Below are 15869 nucleotides of genomic sequence, written 5' to 3' on the forward strand. Positions count from 1 at the left end.
GATCTCTGCCCCAGTGATCACTGCTGGTCGGGTTGTTCTTCCCAAAGCAGGGAAATCAGGGTTGGCGGTGAATTCACAGTCGTACAGCATATGGAAACAATGTCCAATCAGCGGTGACGTTGTTGCGAAACTAACGAATTATGTCCAGGATCAAGTCCACGCACCCTTTCACATCTCTTTTTCTCTCTATTCACTTGTCCACAATTTCTCATCAGAGTCTTCACTCACCAAGTTCCTCCGCGTTTACCGACGGTCCAGAGAGAGGCATATCGACCCGTTCCATCCCTTGCATGACCTTCACTCCCGACCTGCACGTGCTTGTTTGTGGAAACACCCAAAGCATGGCCAGAGGCTCACGCTTTCATCCTTTCGTTCCAGTCCGTCGCGTGCGCATTAGAGACTTGGATCTGCTCTAATAAGCACCTTTTCATGGCCCTCGTCATTAGCTGCTACCACTAGCCTCGCTATCACGTCGTGCTGACATCTCATATCACATCGACTGCACCATGAAGTTTGGTCGCAACCTTCCCCGAAACCAGGTCCCTGAATGGGCTTCAGCATACATCAACTACAAAGCGTTGAAGAAGCTGATCAAAGCCGCCGCTGAGGGTGAAAAGCAGAATGGAAGCCTCGATCTTGCTGGTAGGACGAAGTGACGTAGGACACCGGGCAATGCTCATATTGTTTAGGATTCTTCCATACGCTGGATCGTAACCTCGAAGATGTAGACCATTTCTACAACAAAAAGTTCCAGGACTTCTCACGTCGCTTGAAACTCCTGGAGGAACGCTACGGCGTCTCTGCCCATGCCGCTGCACAACTCGACCAGGATGAAAGAGAAGATCTGCTGGCCGCGCTCTTAGAACTACGCGGTCAGCTGCGGAAACTACAATGGTACGGAGAAGTGAACAGAAGAGGATTTATAAAGATCACCAAAAAGTTGGACAAGAGGATACCTGCAGCACATGCGCAGAAGAGGTATCTTGAACTCAAGGTCGATCCTTCCGCATTTGCAACCAATGCACAACTGTTCGCTTCGCTAAACAGAATAAACGATTGGCTATCTATCCTCAACGATATCGCCGCCTCCACCAACAACGACGACGTTGCTTCCATCTCTTCGGCCTCCCTCAAACGCACAACCTCGCGTCCATCGTTGAACATTCCTACCGAGCAGCTGGCACAGGTCGAGGCCAAGATTCGTCAAGACGATGCGAAACGACTGCAAGAATGGCTACAGACCGTCAGTCCCGGTGCGGACACTTCGGAACCAACGCTGCAACAGCTTTACAAGACTCTGCTGCAAAGAGCCATATCTAGCCGTAGTCGGGCATGCACGGCATATCTGTTGGGCGAGATTGTCTTTCTGGATGAGCAAGACGACATAAATCGACGTAATTGCATCCATCGACTAGTCATTTCGATCGGCCGAAAGCAGGCCAATGCTGACCAGGGTCCGGCTGCTGAATCCTTCCCTGACCCGGAAACAGAGCTGTACAACTTCATCACTCCTGCTACAGCTCCTTCAGTGCCGTTCAAACGCTCGGTGGTGCAGGACGATCAGCGAGCTCGGATTCTCACTCATGAAGACGAACCAATTTCTTTTCTACAGTTTCTTCTCGACAACCTGCAGCCTGTTCAGCGATCTGCCCTGTTGTCCAGGGATACTTCTGGACGCACTTCACTGCATTTCGCCGCGGAGTATGGTGTGAGGGTGATGTGTGAGATCATCATTGAGCATCTCAAAGCCTGGAAATTGTTTGATGTCTCCGAGGGTATTGATGGACCGGAGTGGCAGGACAATGAAGGTTGGGCACCATTGCATCTCAGTGCCATTGGTGGTCATCCTTTAACGACTCAAGCACTCCTTGCTGCGGAGGAAAGTGTGGCTACCAATTCCAGCATTCGTCGAAAATCTGAAAAGTCGTCCGCAGTGTTGGCTCTGGCCACAAAAGCAAACTTCATCGACATTGTCCGTCTTTTGGTCAATGCAGGGGTGGATGTTAATTATCAGGACGAACAGGGCGATACCGCGCTTCACGTCGCCGCTAGATTCGGCCGCGTTGAATGTGCGAAACTGCTTCTTGAAGGTTCTGACATTCAGAAAGCGAATACGGAACTTTGTGAAAGCACATATGGTTGGACACCTTTGTTCATCTCCTGTGTAGATGGCCATCTTCCTATTGTGGAATTGCTTATCGAACATGGAGCTGACCTCGAAAAGCTCGACTCTTCGGGTTGGAATGCAAAGGAGCACGCTGCTCTGAGGGGTCATGTTGACATTGCTCAAAGACTCGCGAGCATTATGCCAGACCTTGACGCAGACTCCGACTCTTCCGTCATGTCAACCTCTCCACCATCAGTCTCTTCGTCTCTGGCCGAGCGAAACTCGAATGGCATCGGATCTCAAGTGCAGACAGTCAAAATCAGTGAACCTGTCAAGACCTTTGGTCATCGTTATCTAACGGACAGAAGCATGATTTTGGTCAGCCTGGGTACAATGGATACACGAAAGAATACCCGTCCCGTCCATCTCGACAGAATCCCAATGGCGAATGTGCATACTACACAGCTGGACACCGCACTGTCCATTGTGGTGTCTGCCAAGGGCGCAGAAGGCGAAGCAGAGGTCATTGATCTTCCCGTCCATGATAACATCTCGACGGAACCGATAGTTTTCCATGCCTCAGATCCGTCTAGCGTCAAAATACTCTTTGATCTTATCCCAACATACGCTGGATCGAGGGAGCGTATTGTCGGAAGAGGTGTTGCACTTCTCTCGACCATCAAGGCAAGCCTAGGGACGAAGAGAATGCCCTTACAGGGCGATGTCACAGTTCCAATTATTGCAGCTAGCGACCTCGAAGTCATCGGCTCGGTGACCTTCAATTTCTTGGTCATCACACCTTTCCAACATCCAAATATGTCTATCACAGAAAATCAGACGTACTGGAAAAGTATGTCATCGACCATGGTCATCGGTCACCGTGGACTTGGAAAGAACTTCGGTGCTGGCAGACGGTCATTGCAGCTCGGCGAAAACACCATTCAATCCTTTATTGCTGCCGCCAACCTGGGAGCTTCATACGTCGAATTTGATGTACAACTCACGAAAGATCATGTCCCGGTCATCTACCATGACTTCTTAGTCAGCGAAACAGGCATTGACGCTCCTGTGCACACCCTCACTCTCGAACAATTCCTGCATGTTAATGACATGCGCACGCCCCGTCACTCGCGGCCAGCCTCACCAGTGCCGTTTGAAAACCCCAAAGTCGGCCACCTGAAGAACAGCGAGTCGAGATCATCAAGAGTTCGATCAATGTCTCTTGGTGGCAATGACATCACTGAATCAGTCGACATGGATGAGCGCATGAAGCATACCAGAGACTTCAAGAAGAAAGGGTTCAAGGGCAATAGCCGTGGTAATCACATTCAAGCGCCATTCGCCACGCTGGAAGAGATGTTCATCAAACTGCCATCAAACGTTGGCTTCAACATAGAGATGAAATATCCCATGCTTTCTGAGAGTGAGGAAGAAGAGATGGATACCTATGCGGTTGAGCTCAACTCGTTCGTCGACACAGTCCTGGCCAAGGTCTATGACCTCGGCAAAGGCCGCAACATCATCTTCTCGTCATTTAATCCGGATATATGTCTCTTGCTCTCGTTCAAGCAGCCAAGTATCCCGGTCTTGTTCTTGACAGATGCGGGCACGTCACCGATTGCAGACATTCGCGGGACCAGCCTCCAGGAAGCCGTTCGCTTCGCAAGTCGGTGGAATCTACTGGGCGTAGTGAGTGCAGCGGAGCCACTCGTGGCTGCGCCCAGACTTGTTCGCGTCGTCAAGGAGAGTGGTCTGGTCTGCGTCAGCTATGGTACACTCAACAACGACTCGGCCAAGGTCAAGTTGCAGGTCAAGCAGGGTATCGACGCGGTGATTGTCGACAGTGTGCTTGCCATTCGACGTGGGTTGACCGGAGAAGATAAGTCGTCGAAGAAGGAGACTCAAGCGAATGGAGGGAGTAGGGAAGCGGTCAGTGGGCAATTGGAAAAGAGCTTGATGGGAAGTACTGAGAGTTTGGAGATCCCGGTCATTTCCAAGACGGCGGAGCCCGAAGATATTAAGCTCGAGGTTCCTCAACGGAATAGGATGGTCAATGGGACCGCTTAGGATCGTGCGGTAAGGTTGGGCCAAGGAAGAATGCAGTGTGGATGTACACATCGTCAACCGATGGTACATAAAGATGTCAGAGTGTGAATACTGAATTGTATAGAGATAGACTCATGGGGCCAGTTAGACCATGGCAGTATTCGTTTACACATCCCTTCTCAGTGTCTTTTATCATACAGTGGCCCATCACTTGCTTACTTAAGACCTGGGCTGTCCAGGCTGGCCCGGAAAGGGACTGATCGTACAGCTGGCCATACTCCTTTTTTGCACCACCACGCCGAGAGAGGCCGACGAACCAGACTCACTCAAACAAGTGGTCGAGCTCTACATCAAACAAGCCTCCTTCTCCGACGAGTGCAGTTCACTCCCACCGACGCGTACTTTCGGACCTCTAGACATCGCGCCTGCCTTGCCATTTGCAGTGGATGACGGTAAGTATATGAACGCGTCAACAATCCACTCATACCAGACCCTTCGATCGTCGGTCCTCCGCCACATCGTCACGCTTAGTTCCGCGTTATCAGGCACAGTGAGCGGAGCCTAAACACCACATTTCATTAGTAGGGGGTCAACACGTAGTGCGGGAAAAGGGGTTTGGTGGACATACCTTCAGCGGGAAATATATGGGAAACCAACTGATCATACCCTCGCTCTTGGCGTCCATGGTGTTAGGATTCGTGGAGAGCTCGACGCCCCGGTACAGGACTGTTTCAAAGTATCCGGCTAGACCGTTGCAAGTGCCGCGGTTGGGCACGGAGAATGTGAGGGTTGAGCTGCGTGCGTTGTGCGCGTTGCTGGGTGTGCCGTCTACCATGGGAGGGAGGGAGGGGTTGGGATGGTGGAAGGACCATGTTGTGCCTATCACGGGAATTGGTGTTGATGGTTGATTCTGTGCGGGTGCAGGGGTTTGCGAAGTGCGTCGCGGTGTATGGGCTTTGGAGTACGGTGTTGCTTGCCCCGAAGTAGATGGGGACGTTGGTGTTGGCGATGTTGGGTGAGATTCTGTTGCCGACGGTTCAGGGGTAGTTGTGCTGAGAAAGTCGATGGCGTTCAGCATGACTACGTACGGCGTTTCCGCGGCGCTGGGGTTGGTCGGGCTCATACCGTGCATGATGTCTGAATGAAGTTTGGACGCGGCGATGGGTGTAATGTGCGCTGTGTATGATGCTGGGATGGAGATGCCGTGGACGGGATTTAACAGATGTTGCACGCCGTCGAGACATTCGGGCGAGAGCTCGTTATCGGCGAATGAGCCTAGAAGCTCGGAGATCAGAATGTCGATCTTATAGGGTGTCGGTGCAGAGGTTGGGTTGCTGGTGGCCATAAGATATGTGGAGTCTAGAGATGGAGAACCCGTAAAGGTGCCGGGTGCTGCGTCTTTCGTGTCTTCGTTGTGATCGTGCGTGCCGTCCTCGGTATTGTAGATCCGGCGGGTGGGTTTAGAGCTTGCTGGCTGGAGTGGGCCACGCCATGTTCTCATGTCGGACTTGACCAGGTTGACGCGCTGGTTCCAGGTTGTCTCGTTGTGGCGCTGGAGCAGGACGAATGCGTTTGGGTTTTTTTCGAGAGCCCACATGTCGATCTCGACACCGACATCTTCACTTGCTTTGAGGGCACGGGTGACGAGCGGACCTCGACCGGCGCCGACCACGGCTACCACGACTCGACCGTCTGGATTGGATGTCGGTTTGCCTTGCTCGATCCAGTCGTGCAGGGCGCGGGCAATTGCTCGCTCGTACCAGGCATACTTGATGGGGTCTTTTTCGAAGACCTCGTACGTGATGCTTTCCAAGTTGACGGTCAGTGGTTGCAGTGGCGCTTGAAGGTAGTCTTGGTATCCGGCACCAAAGCGATCTAAAGCGGTCGGGACGGGTTGCTTGTTCTGCAAATTTCGCATGTAAGATAGATGTGGCGTCGGGTCCTTAATGTGCGGATTCTCTGTCGCCTCTGCCAGAGTTGGAAATGTCGTTCCGTTGGCACCATTGGGGGTGTTTGTTGTTGCTGGAATTGGTCCGACGTTGCAGAGGAGGAACCAAGGTGGAGTTCGAAGTGAAACGAAACGACTTATGAATGCTTGATGTGCCCGAGGTAGGACAGGGTAGAGTTTGGGGTTTTTCGCAAAGATTTTGGCGTCGAGGGTGATGAGGCGAACTGGTTCGGAGTACCATCGAGACTGGACTGGTGTTGGTGGTAGAAGTTTCGGTATGGATAGTGCTAAACGAGATGTCAGTTGATGTTCGGAGCGGAGAAAGGGGCCAGTCGCTGTTTGAGGGTAAACGATTCAATATGCTTACCTACACACATTCTAGATGGATATTTACATATCGATCTAATCATGTCCCAAGCCTGCCAGGAGCCGAATATATCTAACCTCCTTGTTTCGGCCTCATCTGGATCCAAGAACTGCTGGCGAGCAAAGGGCGCCAAATCACCCATTTGGTCTTCTTGCTCGTCTACATGATCGATCATAGGCAGCCAGATGTATAGCTGCATGTAAGGGCCTTGGCTGATACCTTCCAGAATGGCACGGGCATACTGAGCAACTTGGGTATTGACTGCACCTTGACCACGCAAGCGAGGCCCTGGAATGAGAACGTATGTGACTCCGCAGAAAGCAGCATATGCCAACTCCAACCTCAGGACTTGTCGCGAGACATCGGCAATGATTGGGTCAGGCGAGCTCAGATCAATCCATGAGCTTGTGACTGCGATGATCTGGCTGATAGATTCGTTCGGGGTCAACGGCGTATCTGCTGGTACTAGAGGTGGAATAACGACTGGAGAAGCGTTCCGGGATTGGGTAATATCTTCACCAGACTCGACGTCATTTCGAGAAAGAGATGAAGAGAGGAGAGTCAAGACCCTGGAATGAAAATGTGGAGTTGTGATTGGCGTTGTCACCATATCATACTGTGCACCGTCAGTATTGCAATAGACTGAGAAGAGACTTCCATCCCACATTTGCTGCGTGCGCATCCTGTATCGTCTCGGGTGTGACTGGGATTGGAATTTTTGGGTCATGGTGCCCGATCACGAATCGCGGAGGGTTGTCCATCGTTTTCTCTTTTTTGATGGATTGGTTTGCAGAACAATTGACTCGCTGCCAATGGGACTTTTCTAGCTGGTGTGCGAAACAGTCTACAAAGGTCTGGTGGATCCTCGTTTCTTGCACTGCTATGCTCTGGCTAGCGGATAATTGAGAGTGTAGACCGTGTAGGCGGCCTAGTTGTTTCTTCCGCACATGTTGCGCCCCTGCAGCAGAAGAAGGGGCTCCGCAGCGAATCGATCGGTCTCTGACCTGTATAATCGCAAATATCCGAGCAGCCAAGGGAGCATCAGGCGCAATGATTGTCATCTAAAAAATGCAAAGGAGGTGGAATTGTCCCGAAGAGTGCTAGTGTCTTTCTTGTGCCAAGTTCATGTTAATGCCCGGGAAATTCCTTCAAGAACAAATGCCTTGCCGTATTAGCAGCACTTGGCTAGGTGCCTAGGTGTTCGAGCACAATGGTTTGGGCGAAGTCCGTTGCTGCTGTGAAATATTAGTTCGTCATTAGGTGCTCATCAGGTGCATAGACGTCGCATTCTAGCAATAGACTTTGTGTTGGCAAAATGTAAGATGTAGGTGCTAGGTGGGAGTTAGATATTGATCGCGTAGTCCATAGCGGCATGTTTTCGCATACTCGAGTCGGCCAATGGACCCGCACAGCCTCGTCCTCGGACTTGCCAAGACAAGGCTGAGCTTCGCGGAAAGTCATTTGAGCTTCATTGAGATGCAGCAACAATTTACCCGCCGTTGCACCCAACTTGTCCATCTCTATCATTGCGGCTTCGAGCTGCACGAGCGCCACTATGAGTGTCGCCCGGTCATCGGAGTGTGTTTTCTGTCTCTTCTCGCGGTCGTCTCGCCCTGCGTCGCTCGCCCGCCGTCAGTTTCACTCCTCTCCAATCCACCAGAAACGAAAACCTCGATTTCCCAGCGTCAGGGCCACCGCCAATCAGATAGACATCAACACGGCCGCTGCGGAGTTTCCCAGTGCCCAGAATTCCCCCGACCTGCAGAGATATCCTCCTGAGCAACACGCGGCGATCGAAGCCGCGCGAAAACTCATTGACCCCGAGAAACTACAAAGCCAAACGGGGAATCGGACAGATCCCTGGAAGATCAAATACTACGACGACCTCTCGAAGGTTGACCCGGTAGTTGACAAGCCAGTGCGACACCCTTGGACGAACCTGGACGACAGTTCTCGACTCAAGACGGAAGATGAATTCGAAGAAGACTTGGTCAAGCTCATGCACGAGATACCTGCTCCCAGACATGAAAATGACTTTGACACAAAGATATGGGATCGATTTGATGAGAATCTACGATTGACGGTCGGAAAGGAAGAAGCAGAGAGGCGTCCCCCCACAGCCATGGCTCCAGGCTTGCCCAAAATATCGCCACAACCCAAAAAGAAGCGGACGGACGACCGTCGCAGGGACGAAGACGCAGCCCCCAAGGAGCCACCCTCGCCTGCAGTGGTCCGACTAATGCAGATGACTGGATATAACAAATCAGACCTGGCAAATCTTCGAGTCAAGACAATCTTTAGCAACTCTGTCAGCAACCAGACGAGGCTCGGGAAAGTTCACAAAACCTACTTCCTTACTGTGGCTGGAAATCGAAACGGATTGATTGGCATAGGAGAAGGTAAAGGAGAGGAAACTGCAGACGCCATCATGCAAAGCCAATACCGTGCCATTCGAAACATGCAGCCTATCATGCGTTACGAAGACCGAACCACCTTCGGCGATCTCAGCGCCAAAGTCAGTGCAACAGAGTTGGAGTTGTATGCCAGACCACCCGGTAAGATCCTTTCAGCGTATGGTCAGTGTCCCTTAAGACTAACTAAAAGGACAGGATTCGGACTCCGCTGCCAGAAGTACATCTGGGAAATCTGCAAGTGCGCCGGTATTCATGATCTCGCTGCTCGAGTGACCCGATCGAGAAACCCGATGAACACTATCAAAGCGACAATTCATGCGTTGTTGGGCCAAAAGCATCCGGAGGACATCGCCAGAGCCCGGGGAAAGAAGTTGGTCGATGTTCGAAAAGTGTACTATGCCGGGCGGGTATAGAGTGGGCGCTTAGATGTTCGAGCCCAGTGGCTGTTTCTTGTATCATATCACTTTCCCCATAGCCAGATGACTATCTCGGTAATCCAACATCTGTCTTGAGATCGATGTTAGACGGCGATGTCGACGTTCCTTGTATCATACATCGAGTCCAAGTAGTGTGGTATCTGTGATGAGCCGGCTGACTGTTTCTGCAGTCCAATCTTCGTGAAGTAACCGATCCGAACGCTGTCCGTTATGGTAACACTCCTGCCATCTGCCCAGGAATTCATTCGTCGCGTGCGTTTGGCACAATTCGTCGTGTCCAGTGGGTACAAGCCGTTGACTCGTTCACCTCATGTTCGTAGTCTCATAACAAATCATCAAAATCACTTCACCCATTGCCCTGGTCTGCATCTCCATCAAACCCTCCCTCATCCATCCCATCCATCTGACCCTGCTGCAACACGATGCTGTACACACTGGCCTTCATCAAAGTGTACACGCTCGCCACTTTCCTCTCGAGCAGGCGCAGCCCCTCTGCGATTTCGAGAGTCATAGGCCCGCTCGACAATGTCGCGAGTGTGGATGAGAGCTGTTAGTAGCGAAGTCAGCGGCTTTTTCTTTCACACCAGCAATCTCCATCGCTCTATGTCGGCTCTGAGCCGTTCCTTCGACACTCATGTGGGACGTGACGTACCTCCTTCATATTTCCTGACAACCGCTCATACTCGTCCAGCACTTCCTGTTCGAGCGGAGAAACCCCTGACGAGCCTTGTCCCGTCAGGTTGAGAAGCGTCGAGCGTGAGTCGTTGTGTGTTGTGCTGTCGTCCATGATGTATCTCGCAAACTTGATTCAATACTCAATGCTCAAGTCCGCAATCACGATGTTCAATATTGCGATCCTCGCGTCATGCAAGTACTACCCAGCATAGTCGTCGCCGTCGCGTCCTTGTCGCGATTGTAAATAGTCTTGGCATGCCAAGCCTGGCGGTAATGATGGGTCTCTCCATCGCCTGGCGTCCTTCAATTGCCAGTGGTTCTAGGCATAATCGGAACACCTTGCAAGCCATGTGTGCTTTATAGTTCTGGCTGAATAAATCCATGTTTTTGCGCAGTGTTTGTTATAGAGACTTGAGGTCTACAGGATTGTTGCAGTAAATCGCTCCGGACTTGCATGCCCAGCTTCGCGTCTGGCTTGCATATATTTGACCGAGGCCAATTGGACGCGAGTGTGGTGCAAGTCCCTGCACTGCTTACTTGCCAGCTATGTTCATGTCCGCCTGCTGCCTCTTTTTTCGGATTGAGGAGGCTCGGACGGCGTACACGAAAAGAACCGACAAGATGCACATGGCCCGTCCACCTGCTACCTTTCTATACATTCTCCTTGCAGCCTCGTATCTGTAGGTAGGTGATCCAAGCCAGCTCCATACTCGTGGCTCTCGGGTTGTACTTGTACGACCCATAACCACACTTCCGGACCTGTGGATTGTGACCTGTAGTTTGTGTCACCTTCAGCAACTCGGCATCCGATCGTGCAACAAACTCAACTCAGCCGCACGTCTTGCAAGGCCGGAGCTTCTCCCTGCTGTGACTTCTCTTCCTCTTTTCTTCCTGCGTTTCGTTCCTCTGTGTGCATGACCCGAAGTCCTGATGCGCCAGCCCAGGCTTCCGCAGAAAACGTGTTGTTCATTCATCGCCCAACAAAATGACAGCATTGCAAGATCATTAAGAACAAGAGAAGGCTGCTTATCATGGACGTCTTGTCGATAGAGTCGTGCGTCCGAGCAGGTGAGTCTCAGCACTCTCAATGCACAATCCTCCCGGAATCAGTCCGGGAAGTTGTCGCATTTGCCGCCCGCTGCAGGTTGACTGCCGCGATCATGCTGTGCCGACTGACATTTATGGCTTTTAGTCATTGCCGCGTATCGCGATGCTGCGGGGCTTGTACAGCGACTCAAAGAAAAGCAGACAGAATCCGAAGGCTCTAGCCTGACGTCAACGAAAGAGCTCGAAGACTCGCTTGCTCTGGGTTCCGTAAATGTCCAAAGTCAGCATGACCATGATGTACGCCGGTTTGGGGAGACGTACATCCGCGGAGATGCCATGGCACGGGAGCAGATCAAAGACATTGTCATCACCCTACAAAAGGCGGTCATTTCGCATCTGCACGAGGTCTTCATGGAAGAGGTTGATCTGGACCTTCGCCTGCTGAAGGAGACGTCCGACAACAGCCGAACAAGTGCCATAGTTTGTCTGGGCCAGCTCTACCAGAGGATGTCCACAGCCGAGGCGCTCAGAGAACAGATCTTCAGACACCACTTGGATCATTCAGACAGCGGAAGTCCGAGCTCGGTGCCTCGCTCGGACAGCCAGAGAACATACTCATCTGGTGATGGGGCCCAATCGACGACTTCCTATACCACGCACAACTCTCGACCCAGGATTGGCCATCATCGAACCTCGCCTAGTGGACCTCCGCCGCACGCAGCATCCACGATGCCTTCCGAGACCTTGCAAGATAAAATGCGTGGAGCTGGGAGCTGTACTGCAGGGGGAAATGTGATGCAGGGCCAAGAGAGGAATGGCGAATCTAAAGGTCCTTCCGTTGGCGGCTGGATTTCGCAAAAGGTCGATCGGCCCAATGGCTTTGCCGTCGACAGGATTTGGCCATACATTGATGCAGCTGCGCCGCCTCCTATTGACCTCTCTGCCAAAGTGACAGGCCATAAGCCTCGACAAGAATCGGCTCACCATGCAGATGCGTCGGTGGAAACGCGGAACATCGGGCGAAGCCAGAATCTCCTATTCAATCTTGATCACAGTACGTTGGAGGTTGTCGATACATCTGCAGCTCAAGAATACCTTCCTCAGGTTTCATCGACATCGTTGCAGCTGCGTCACCCGCATGTGCAGCAGAACGGTTCGCAGACATCGTGCAGTCAAGCAAGAGATCCATGGCAGCAACTGCGGGGTCGAGGCGTGCCTGCCACGTCCACGTCCGTTTTCATGGCTGATTCTCACCCAAGTAGGGTACGTTTCGAAGGTGGAATGCCTTCGGATGCCATGAGCTGACGTCTGTAGGTGCCCACGACCTCCTCAATCGTAAGGCGCCTGTCAATTCGGTCTTCGCACTCGGGATCGTCTAGGGCCGGCGGATTTTCTCTGAGAAGAGCCTTGCCACCAGGTATCGTCGATGTCGTCCAGAAGAAATCGTCTGCGAAGGCGGGAGTGCAGCATGATCGCTCTCCCCCCCTTCGAGTGGTCAGGTCAGACCTTGAACTTCCAAGTGAATCGAATCTGGCAGGATTTTGCAAAGGTGCAGTACGACAACAACTTGGAAGTAGGAAAAAGGGCTTCGTGCTTCACCACAAACAGGGGGACAAGGGGGAGAAGTGGTTCTTTCGATGCACCAAATGCAGCTTTGCAGGACCCGCAACCATATCGACGGCATTGCCAAGCGGTGGACGTGGTGCCGTAAAGCGCGAAAAGACGTTTGACACAAAGATCAGAATATCTCCAGGAGGCATCAAGTACCGGTGGGCTTTTCTTGCCAAAAGCCACGTATCCAACAAATCCAGCAAGAGTGACCTGTCCAATGTCACTGATAAGTATGGCTGCTATCTCTGTCTTGCGGAAGGAGCCACCAAGGCTTGGCTCGATAACAAGCAACGGTCTTCATTGGGAACAAGCGGTGATGCGCGCAGAACGGATAGTATGGCTCCAATGTTCATAGGGTTGCATGCGTTCATCACGCATCTCGAGACACATCGGTTGCCAGACAGATTTCCGAGTTCGACTGTGGCAGGCGAACTGAATTGCATCGTCGGACGGGTCGCAAGTGAAAGCGAGGATTTCGATTTAAATCTGCCCCATCGGCAGAATGAGGACATCGCGGAGCTCTTGTAAGCCGGCCGTAACCTCTGAGCAGCTTTGATATAGAGAATTCCAGCATATCTGTTGAGCGGACATTGCTGGCCTCGGTCGTATTTCGCCGCCCGGTGTTCGTTATGGTCGTTCTGATTGATTGCTTTCTGCTCAGAGTGTATAGTTGCACTCCGTGCTTTGATGGCTGGACTGGGTCTTCTTGCTGTCACTCATCATACACCGCCGCCGCTTCTCCCTACCGCGACACTGAGATCTCTCCTCGTGAACTTCTGGTTCTCGCGGATCCAGTTCCGTCGTCCTTCTTCCTCGAGGAGGCGCGTCTGCTCTCGAGATCGGGCTTCGAGGCGTTTGAGCCAGGCATAGCTTGCTATAGGGACGACGAAGATTGAGACAAGGAGGAATTTCTTGCCACGGCTGCATCGCAACGCTGTTAGCTGTGTTCGCTTTTTGGAGCACTTTGGAATATGGGACGAACCTAAGAAACGGGGTCGGACGGTAGCCCGGTATTGAGCTTTGTGGTGGAGGTTGTGGATGGGACATTGCTTCGACGTTGGCGAACGTTTGCTGGGCGGGTGGACCAAATGAAGCTTCGACTACTCATACACAGCTCTTGCAGCTTGCTGGTGTTTATGCTCGCGTATAGTGGTATGTCCGTTAGATAATGCGGGTCGTTGCCAGAGCAGGACACTTGGAGCTCGAAGTAGAGGAATGGAATAGGCGCTGCTGAAAAGACGTGTCACAGCTGAGAGCACAACATGCGATAACGACAGCTGTTGCGCACACGACTGAACAGGCCAGGGAGGTGGGTAGCGACCTATTAGTGGTGCAGACCAAGGTTGATGATGTCTGCACTCATCGTCAAATTGCGGAGAATATTTTTGCGGGGAAAAGCAGAGTACCTGGTAGGGTTGAAGCATGGAAGGATGACATCTAAGTTTGATTCCTCACATTAATGACCGTAAGTGCGCCGACGATATGTACTCATGGTTGACAGCGGTTATGGACAGCATCCAGCAACTCGATACTGCCTTGTCAAGAATATACACGTTGCTTGGGCGTACCCAACTCCAGACATGTAGTCATAACCACCAAGGAGGCCGCCCATGGCCAGTCAACCAGAATAGCATTGTTCCATCCAAGACAGGAGCATATATCATACTCGTATTCTCTTCGTCTTCATGACCTCGCTGGCTATGCCCACGAACTCCCCATGAAGCCTCCCGTCCAGAGGACTTGTCGCTAAAAGATGCTGATTTCGAAAACTAACCTCCGATACTATTCTTGAGTGCCGCTGCTTTCTTCCTGTCCGTCTCCTGTGTCGCCATCACCCGCCTGAGATCCATCTGCACTGCCTTCCGCATCGCTGTTTTGATCTGGTACAGGCTCGCCGTTGGCCTTTGCTAATCGTTGCTCTTCCTTCAGAGCCCTTATCCTCTCGGTCTCCTTCCGCATGGCTTCGAGATTCCAGGCCCCCGGAGCATCCTCTTCATCAACATCATCATCGTCGTCGCTGTCCTCATCTTCCGAATCTTTCCAGTTGCCGCTTTCAAACATCGCTCTGCCAGTAGCTTCCTTAGCTTGTCTGGCCTGTTCTTCGGCAGCTTTCTTGTCGAGACGCTCTTTCTTCCATTTGGCGAATGTTTCAGGCGTTACTGGTGTTAATGTACCCGTCAATTTGTGGCGTTCAGATTCCAGGAAATCTTCTAGTGTGAGAGTGTTTAGAGGCGACTTGTCCATAAGCTCCTTCTCGGCACGCCGCTGCTCCTTGGTCTTTAGTACGAATCTATGATCAGATTAGTCAAGTGCGAATAGCAGGAGGTGGACATCTTCATACCCAGGCGGCAGACTGTGTCTGTACATGCACTTATCGCCACCATTGGGGCATGTCCAAAACCAACCATATTTTCCATCCTCAACAGCCTGGATGAAGAACTTGCAAACCTTGTCCGTCGTTGTCTTGGGATTGCCGTGTTTGCTGGATACAACCTGTCGCAGCTTCTCTTCATCCCAGTCGTCCATCTTGTCCTTTTCCTTTTCCTCTTTCTGCGTTTCTCGGGTGTCTTGGTAAAGGTCCCTTTTGGTCCCTTTCCTTTCCACTTCAAGATCATGGCTGAACTTGCATTTCCTCCCTTTGTCACAGTGCCCCTGCTTGAAGAATTGACAGAGAACAGTCTTGGGATCCACGCCGAAGGGCACTTTCTGAATTTGCAGGGGTTTGAACAATTCGGCGGCTTCCGCTTTGGCCTTTTCAGCTGCCTCCTTCTCCTTCAGCCGCTGTGCCTTCTCGGCTTCCTTTTTCTTCTCTTCGGGGCTCTTATTCGATTTTGCCTGTGCCTGCATCTGGGCTATCTGTCTCTGTGCCTGCCCACCCTTCTTGTTTTTCATGCCGAAGGTCTTGTCATCGACTGTGGCTCTCGCCTTCTTAGGCTCAGCCTGTTTTCCCTTGGGCGCCATGATGGGCGGACAAAATAAAATGTGCAAAAACTGCGGCGACTTTAACTGGCGAGCGACCTCTAGGGCTAGATTATGCGACTTGGTCTGAGGTGGCGGCCTCAAGCAAACGAGCTGATAACAAGAGGGATTGACGTGGACTTGTCGGGACTCGTAAATGAATGAAAGAGTGATTAAATCGTGGGGCGTGACTCTGTATTGAATTGGGCGTGCTTGAAGTCAGGATCTTTTCATGGTGCGTTTGAACGTCGGAGGTTTC

General features: G+C 51.9%; 7 protein-coding genes across 7 annotated transcripts; 3 read left to right on the plus strand and 4 right to left on the minus strand.

Annotated features, from left to right (window-relative positions):
* Window positions 1-184: 184 nt before the first annotated feature.
* On the plus strand, window positions 185-4304 carry EDD37DRAFT_631050 (Glycerophosphoryl diester phosphodiesterase family-domain-containing protein). Its single transcript, XM_062816629.1, has 2 exons — window positions 185-642; window positions 690-4304. The coding sequence occupies exons 1-2, from the start codon at window positions 507-509 to the stop codon at window positions 4172-4174; spliced, it is 3621 nt and encodes a 1206-aa protein (XP_062670352.1). The 5' UTR covers window positions 185-506; the 3' UTR covers window positions 4175-4304.
* A 32-nt stretch (window positions 4305-4336) lies between these two features.
* On the minus strand, window positions 4337-7229 carry EDD37DRAFT_681443 (protein arginine N-methyltransferase 5; the record flags this gene model as incomplete). Its single annotated transcript, XM_062819752.1, has 4 exons — window positions 4337-4714; window positions 4782-6388; window positions 6469-7084; window positions 7134-7229. The coding sequence occupies 4 exons, from the start codon at window positions 7227-7229 to the stop codon at window positions 4499-4501; spliced, it is 2535 nt and encodes an 844-aa protein (XP_062670353.1). The 3' UTR covers window positions 4337-4498.
* A 742-nt stretch (window positions 7230-7971) lies between these two features.
* On the plus strand, window positions 7972-9295 carry EDD37DRAFT_666020 (30S ribosomal protein S5; the record flags this gene model as incomplete). The annotated part of the gene is made up of 2 exons (XM_062819260.1): window positions 7972-9023; window positions 9078-9295. The coding sequence occupies exons 1-2, from the start codon at window positions 8024-8026 to the stop codon at window positions 9293-9295; spliced, it is 1218 nt and encodes a 405-aa protein (XP_062670354.1). The 5' UTR covers window positions 7972-8023.
* Window positions 9296-9518: 223 nt separating this feature from the next.
* On the minus strand, window positions 9519-10366 carry EDD37DRAFT_413356 (DASH complex subunit Dad3-domain-containing protein). Its single transcript, XM_062812493.1, has 2 exons — window positions 9972-10366; window positions 9519-9866 (listed from the first exon to the last, which is right to left on the minus strand). The coding sequence occupies exons 1-2, from the start codon at window positions 10104-10106 to the stop codon at window positions 9666-9668; spliced, it is 336 nt and encodes a 111-aa protein (XP_062670355.1). The 5' UTR covers window positions 10107-10366; the 3' UTR covers window positions 9519-9665.
* Window positions 10367-11025: 659 nt separating this feature from the next.
* On the plus strand, window positions 11026-13180 carry EDD37DRAFT_650344 (uncharacterized protein; the record flags this gene model as incomplete). The annotated part of the gene is made up of 3 exons (XM_062818238.1): window positions 11026-11062; window positions 11187-12304; window positions 12356-13180. The coding sequence occupies 3 exons, from the start codon at window positions 11026-11028 to the stop codon at window positions 13178-13180; spliced, it is 1980 nt and encodes a 659-aa protein (XP_062670356.1).
* A 191-nt stretch (window positions 13181-13371) lies between these two features.
* Window positions 13372-13699, minus strand: EDD37DRAFT_650345 (uncharacterized protein; the record flags this gene model as incomplete). The annotated part of the gene is made up of 2 exons (XM_062818239.1): window positions 13372-13573; window positions 13635-13699. 2 exons carry the CDS (start codon window positions 13697-13699, stop codon window positions 13372-13374), a joined length of 267 nt encoding a protein of 88 aa, XP_062670357.1.
* A 391-nt stretch (window positions 13700-14090) lies between these two features.
* EDD37DRAFT_631057 (uncharacterized protein) lies at window positions 14091-15869 on the minus strand. Its single transcript, XM_062816630.1, has 2 exons — window positions 14994-15869; window positions 14091-14942 (listed from the first exon to the last, which is right to left on the minus strand). The coding sequence occupies exons 1-2, from the start codon at window positions 15611-15613 to the stop codon at window positions 14435-14437; spliced, it is 1128 nt and encodes a 375-aa protein (XP_062670358.1). The 5' UTR covers window positions 15614-15869; the 3' UTR covers window positions 14091-14434.

This window comes from Exophiala viscosa (assembly GCF_022695815.1).
Source record: "Exophiala viscosa unplaced genomic scaffold EDD37scaffold_5, whole genome shotgun sequence".
NCBI classification, from domain to species: domain Eukaryota; kingdom Fungi; phylum Ascomycota; class Eurotiomycetes; order Chaetothyriales; family Herpotrichiellaceae; genus Exophiala; species Exophiala viscosa.

What these genes read in the sequence shown, in the direction of transcription:
- EDD37DRAFT_631050 (XM_062816629.1), top strand. Translation starts at nt 507, where the DNA reads ATGAAGTTTGGTCGCAACCTTCCCCGAAACCAGGTCCCTGAATGGGCT. An exon ending in TGGAAGCCTCGATCTTGCTG is followed by an intron (nt 643 to 689) that starts GTAGGACGAAGT and finishes CATATTGTTTAG; the next exon opens with GATTCTTCCATACGCTGGAT.
- EDD37DRAFT_413356 (XM_062812493.1), bottom strand. Translation starts at nt 10,106, where the DNA reads ATGGACGACAGCACAACACACAACGACTCACGCTCGACGCTTCTCAAC. An exon ending in TGTCAGGAAATATGAAGGAG is followed by an intron (nt 9,867 to 9,971) that starts GTACGTCACGTC and finishes CGCTACTAACAG; the next exon opens with CTCTCATCCACACTCGCGAC.
- EDD37DRAFT_631057 (XM_062816630.1), bottom strand. Translation starts at nt 15,613, where the DNA reads ATGGCGCCCAAGGGAAAACAGGCTGAGCCTAAGAAGGCGAGAGCCACA. An exon ending in AGACACAGTCTGCCGCCTGG is followed by an intron (nt 14,943 to 14,993) that starts GTATGAAGATGT and finishes ATCTGATCATAG; the next exon opens with ATTCGTACTAAAGACCAAGG.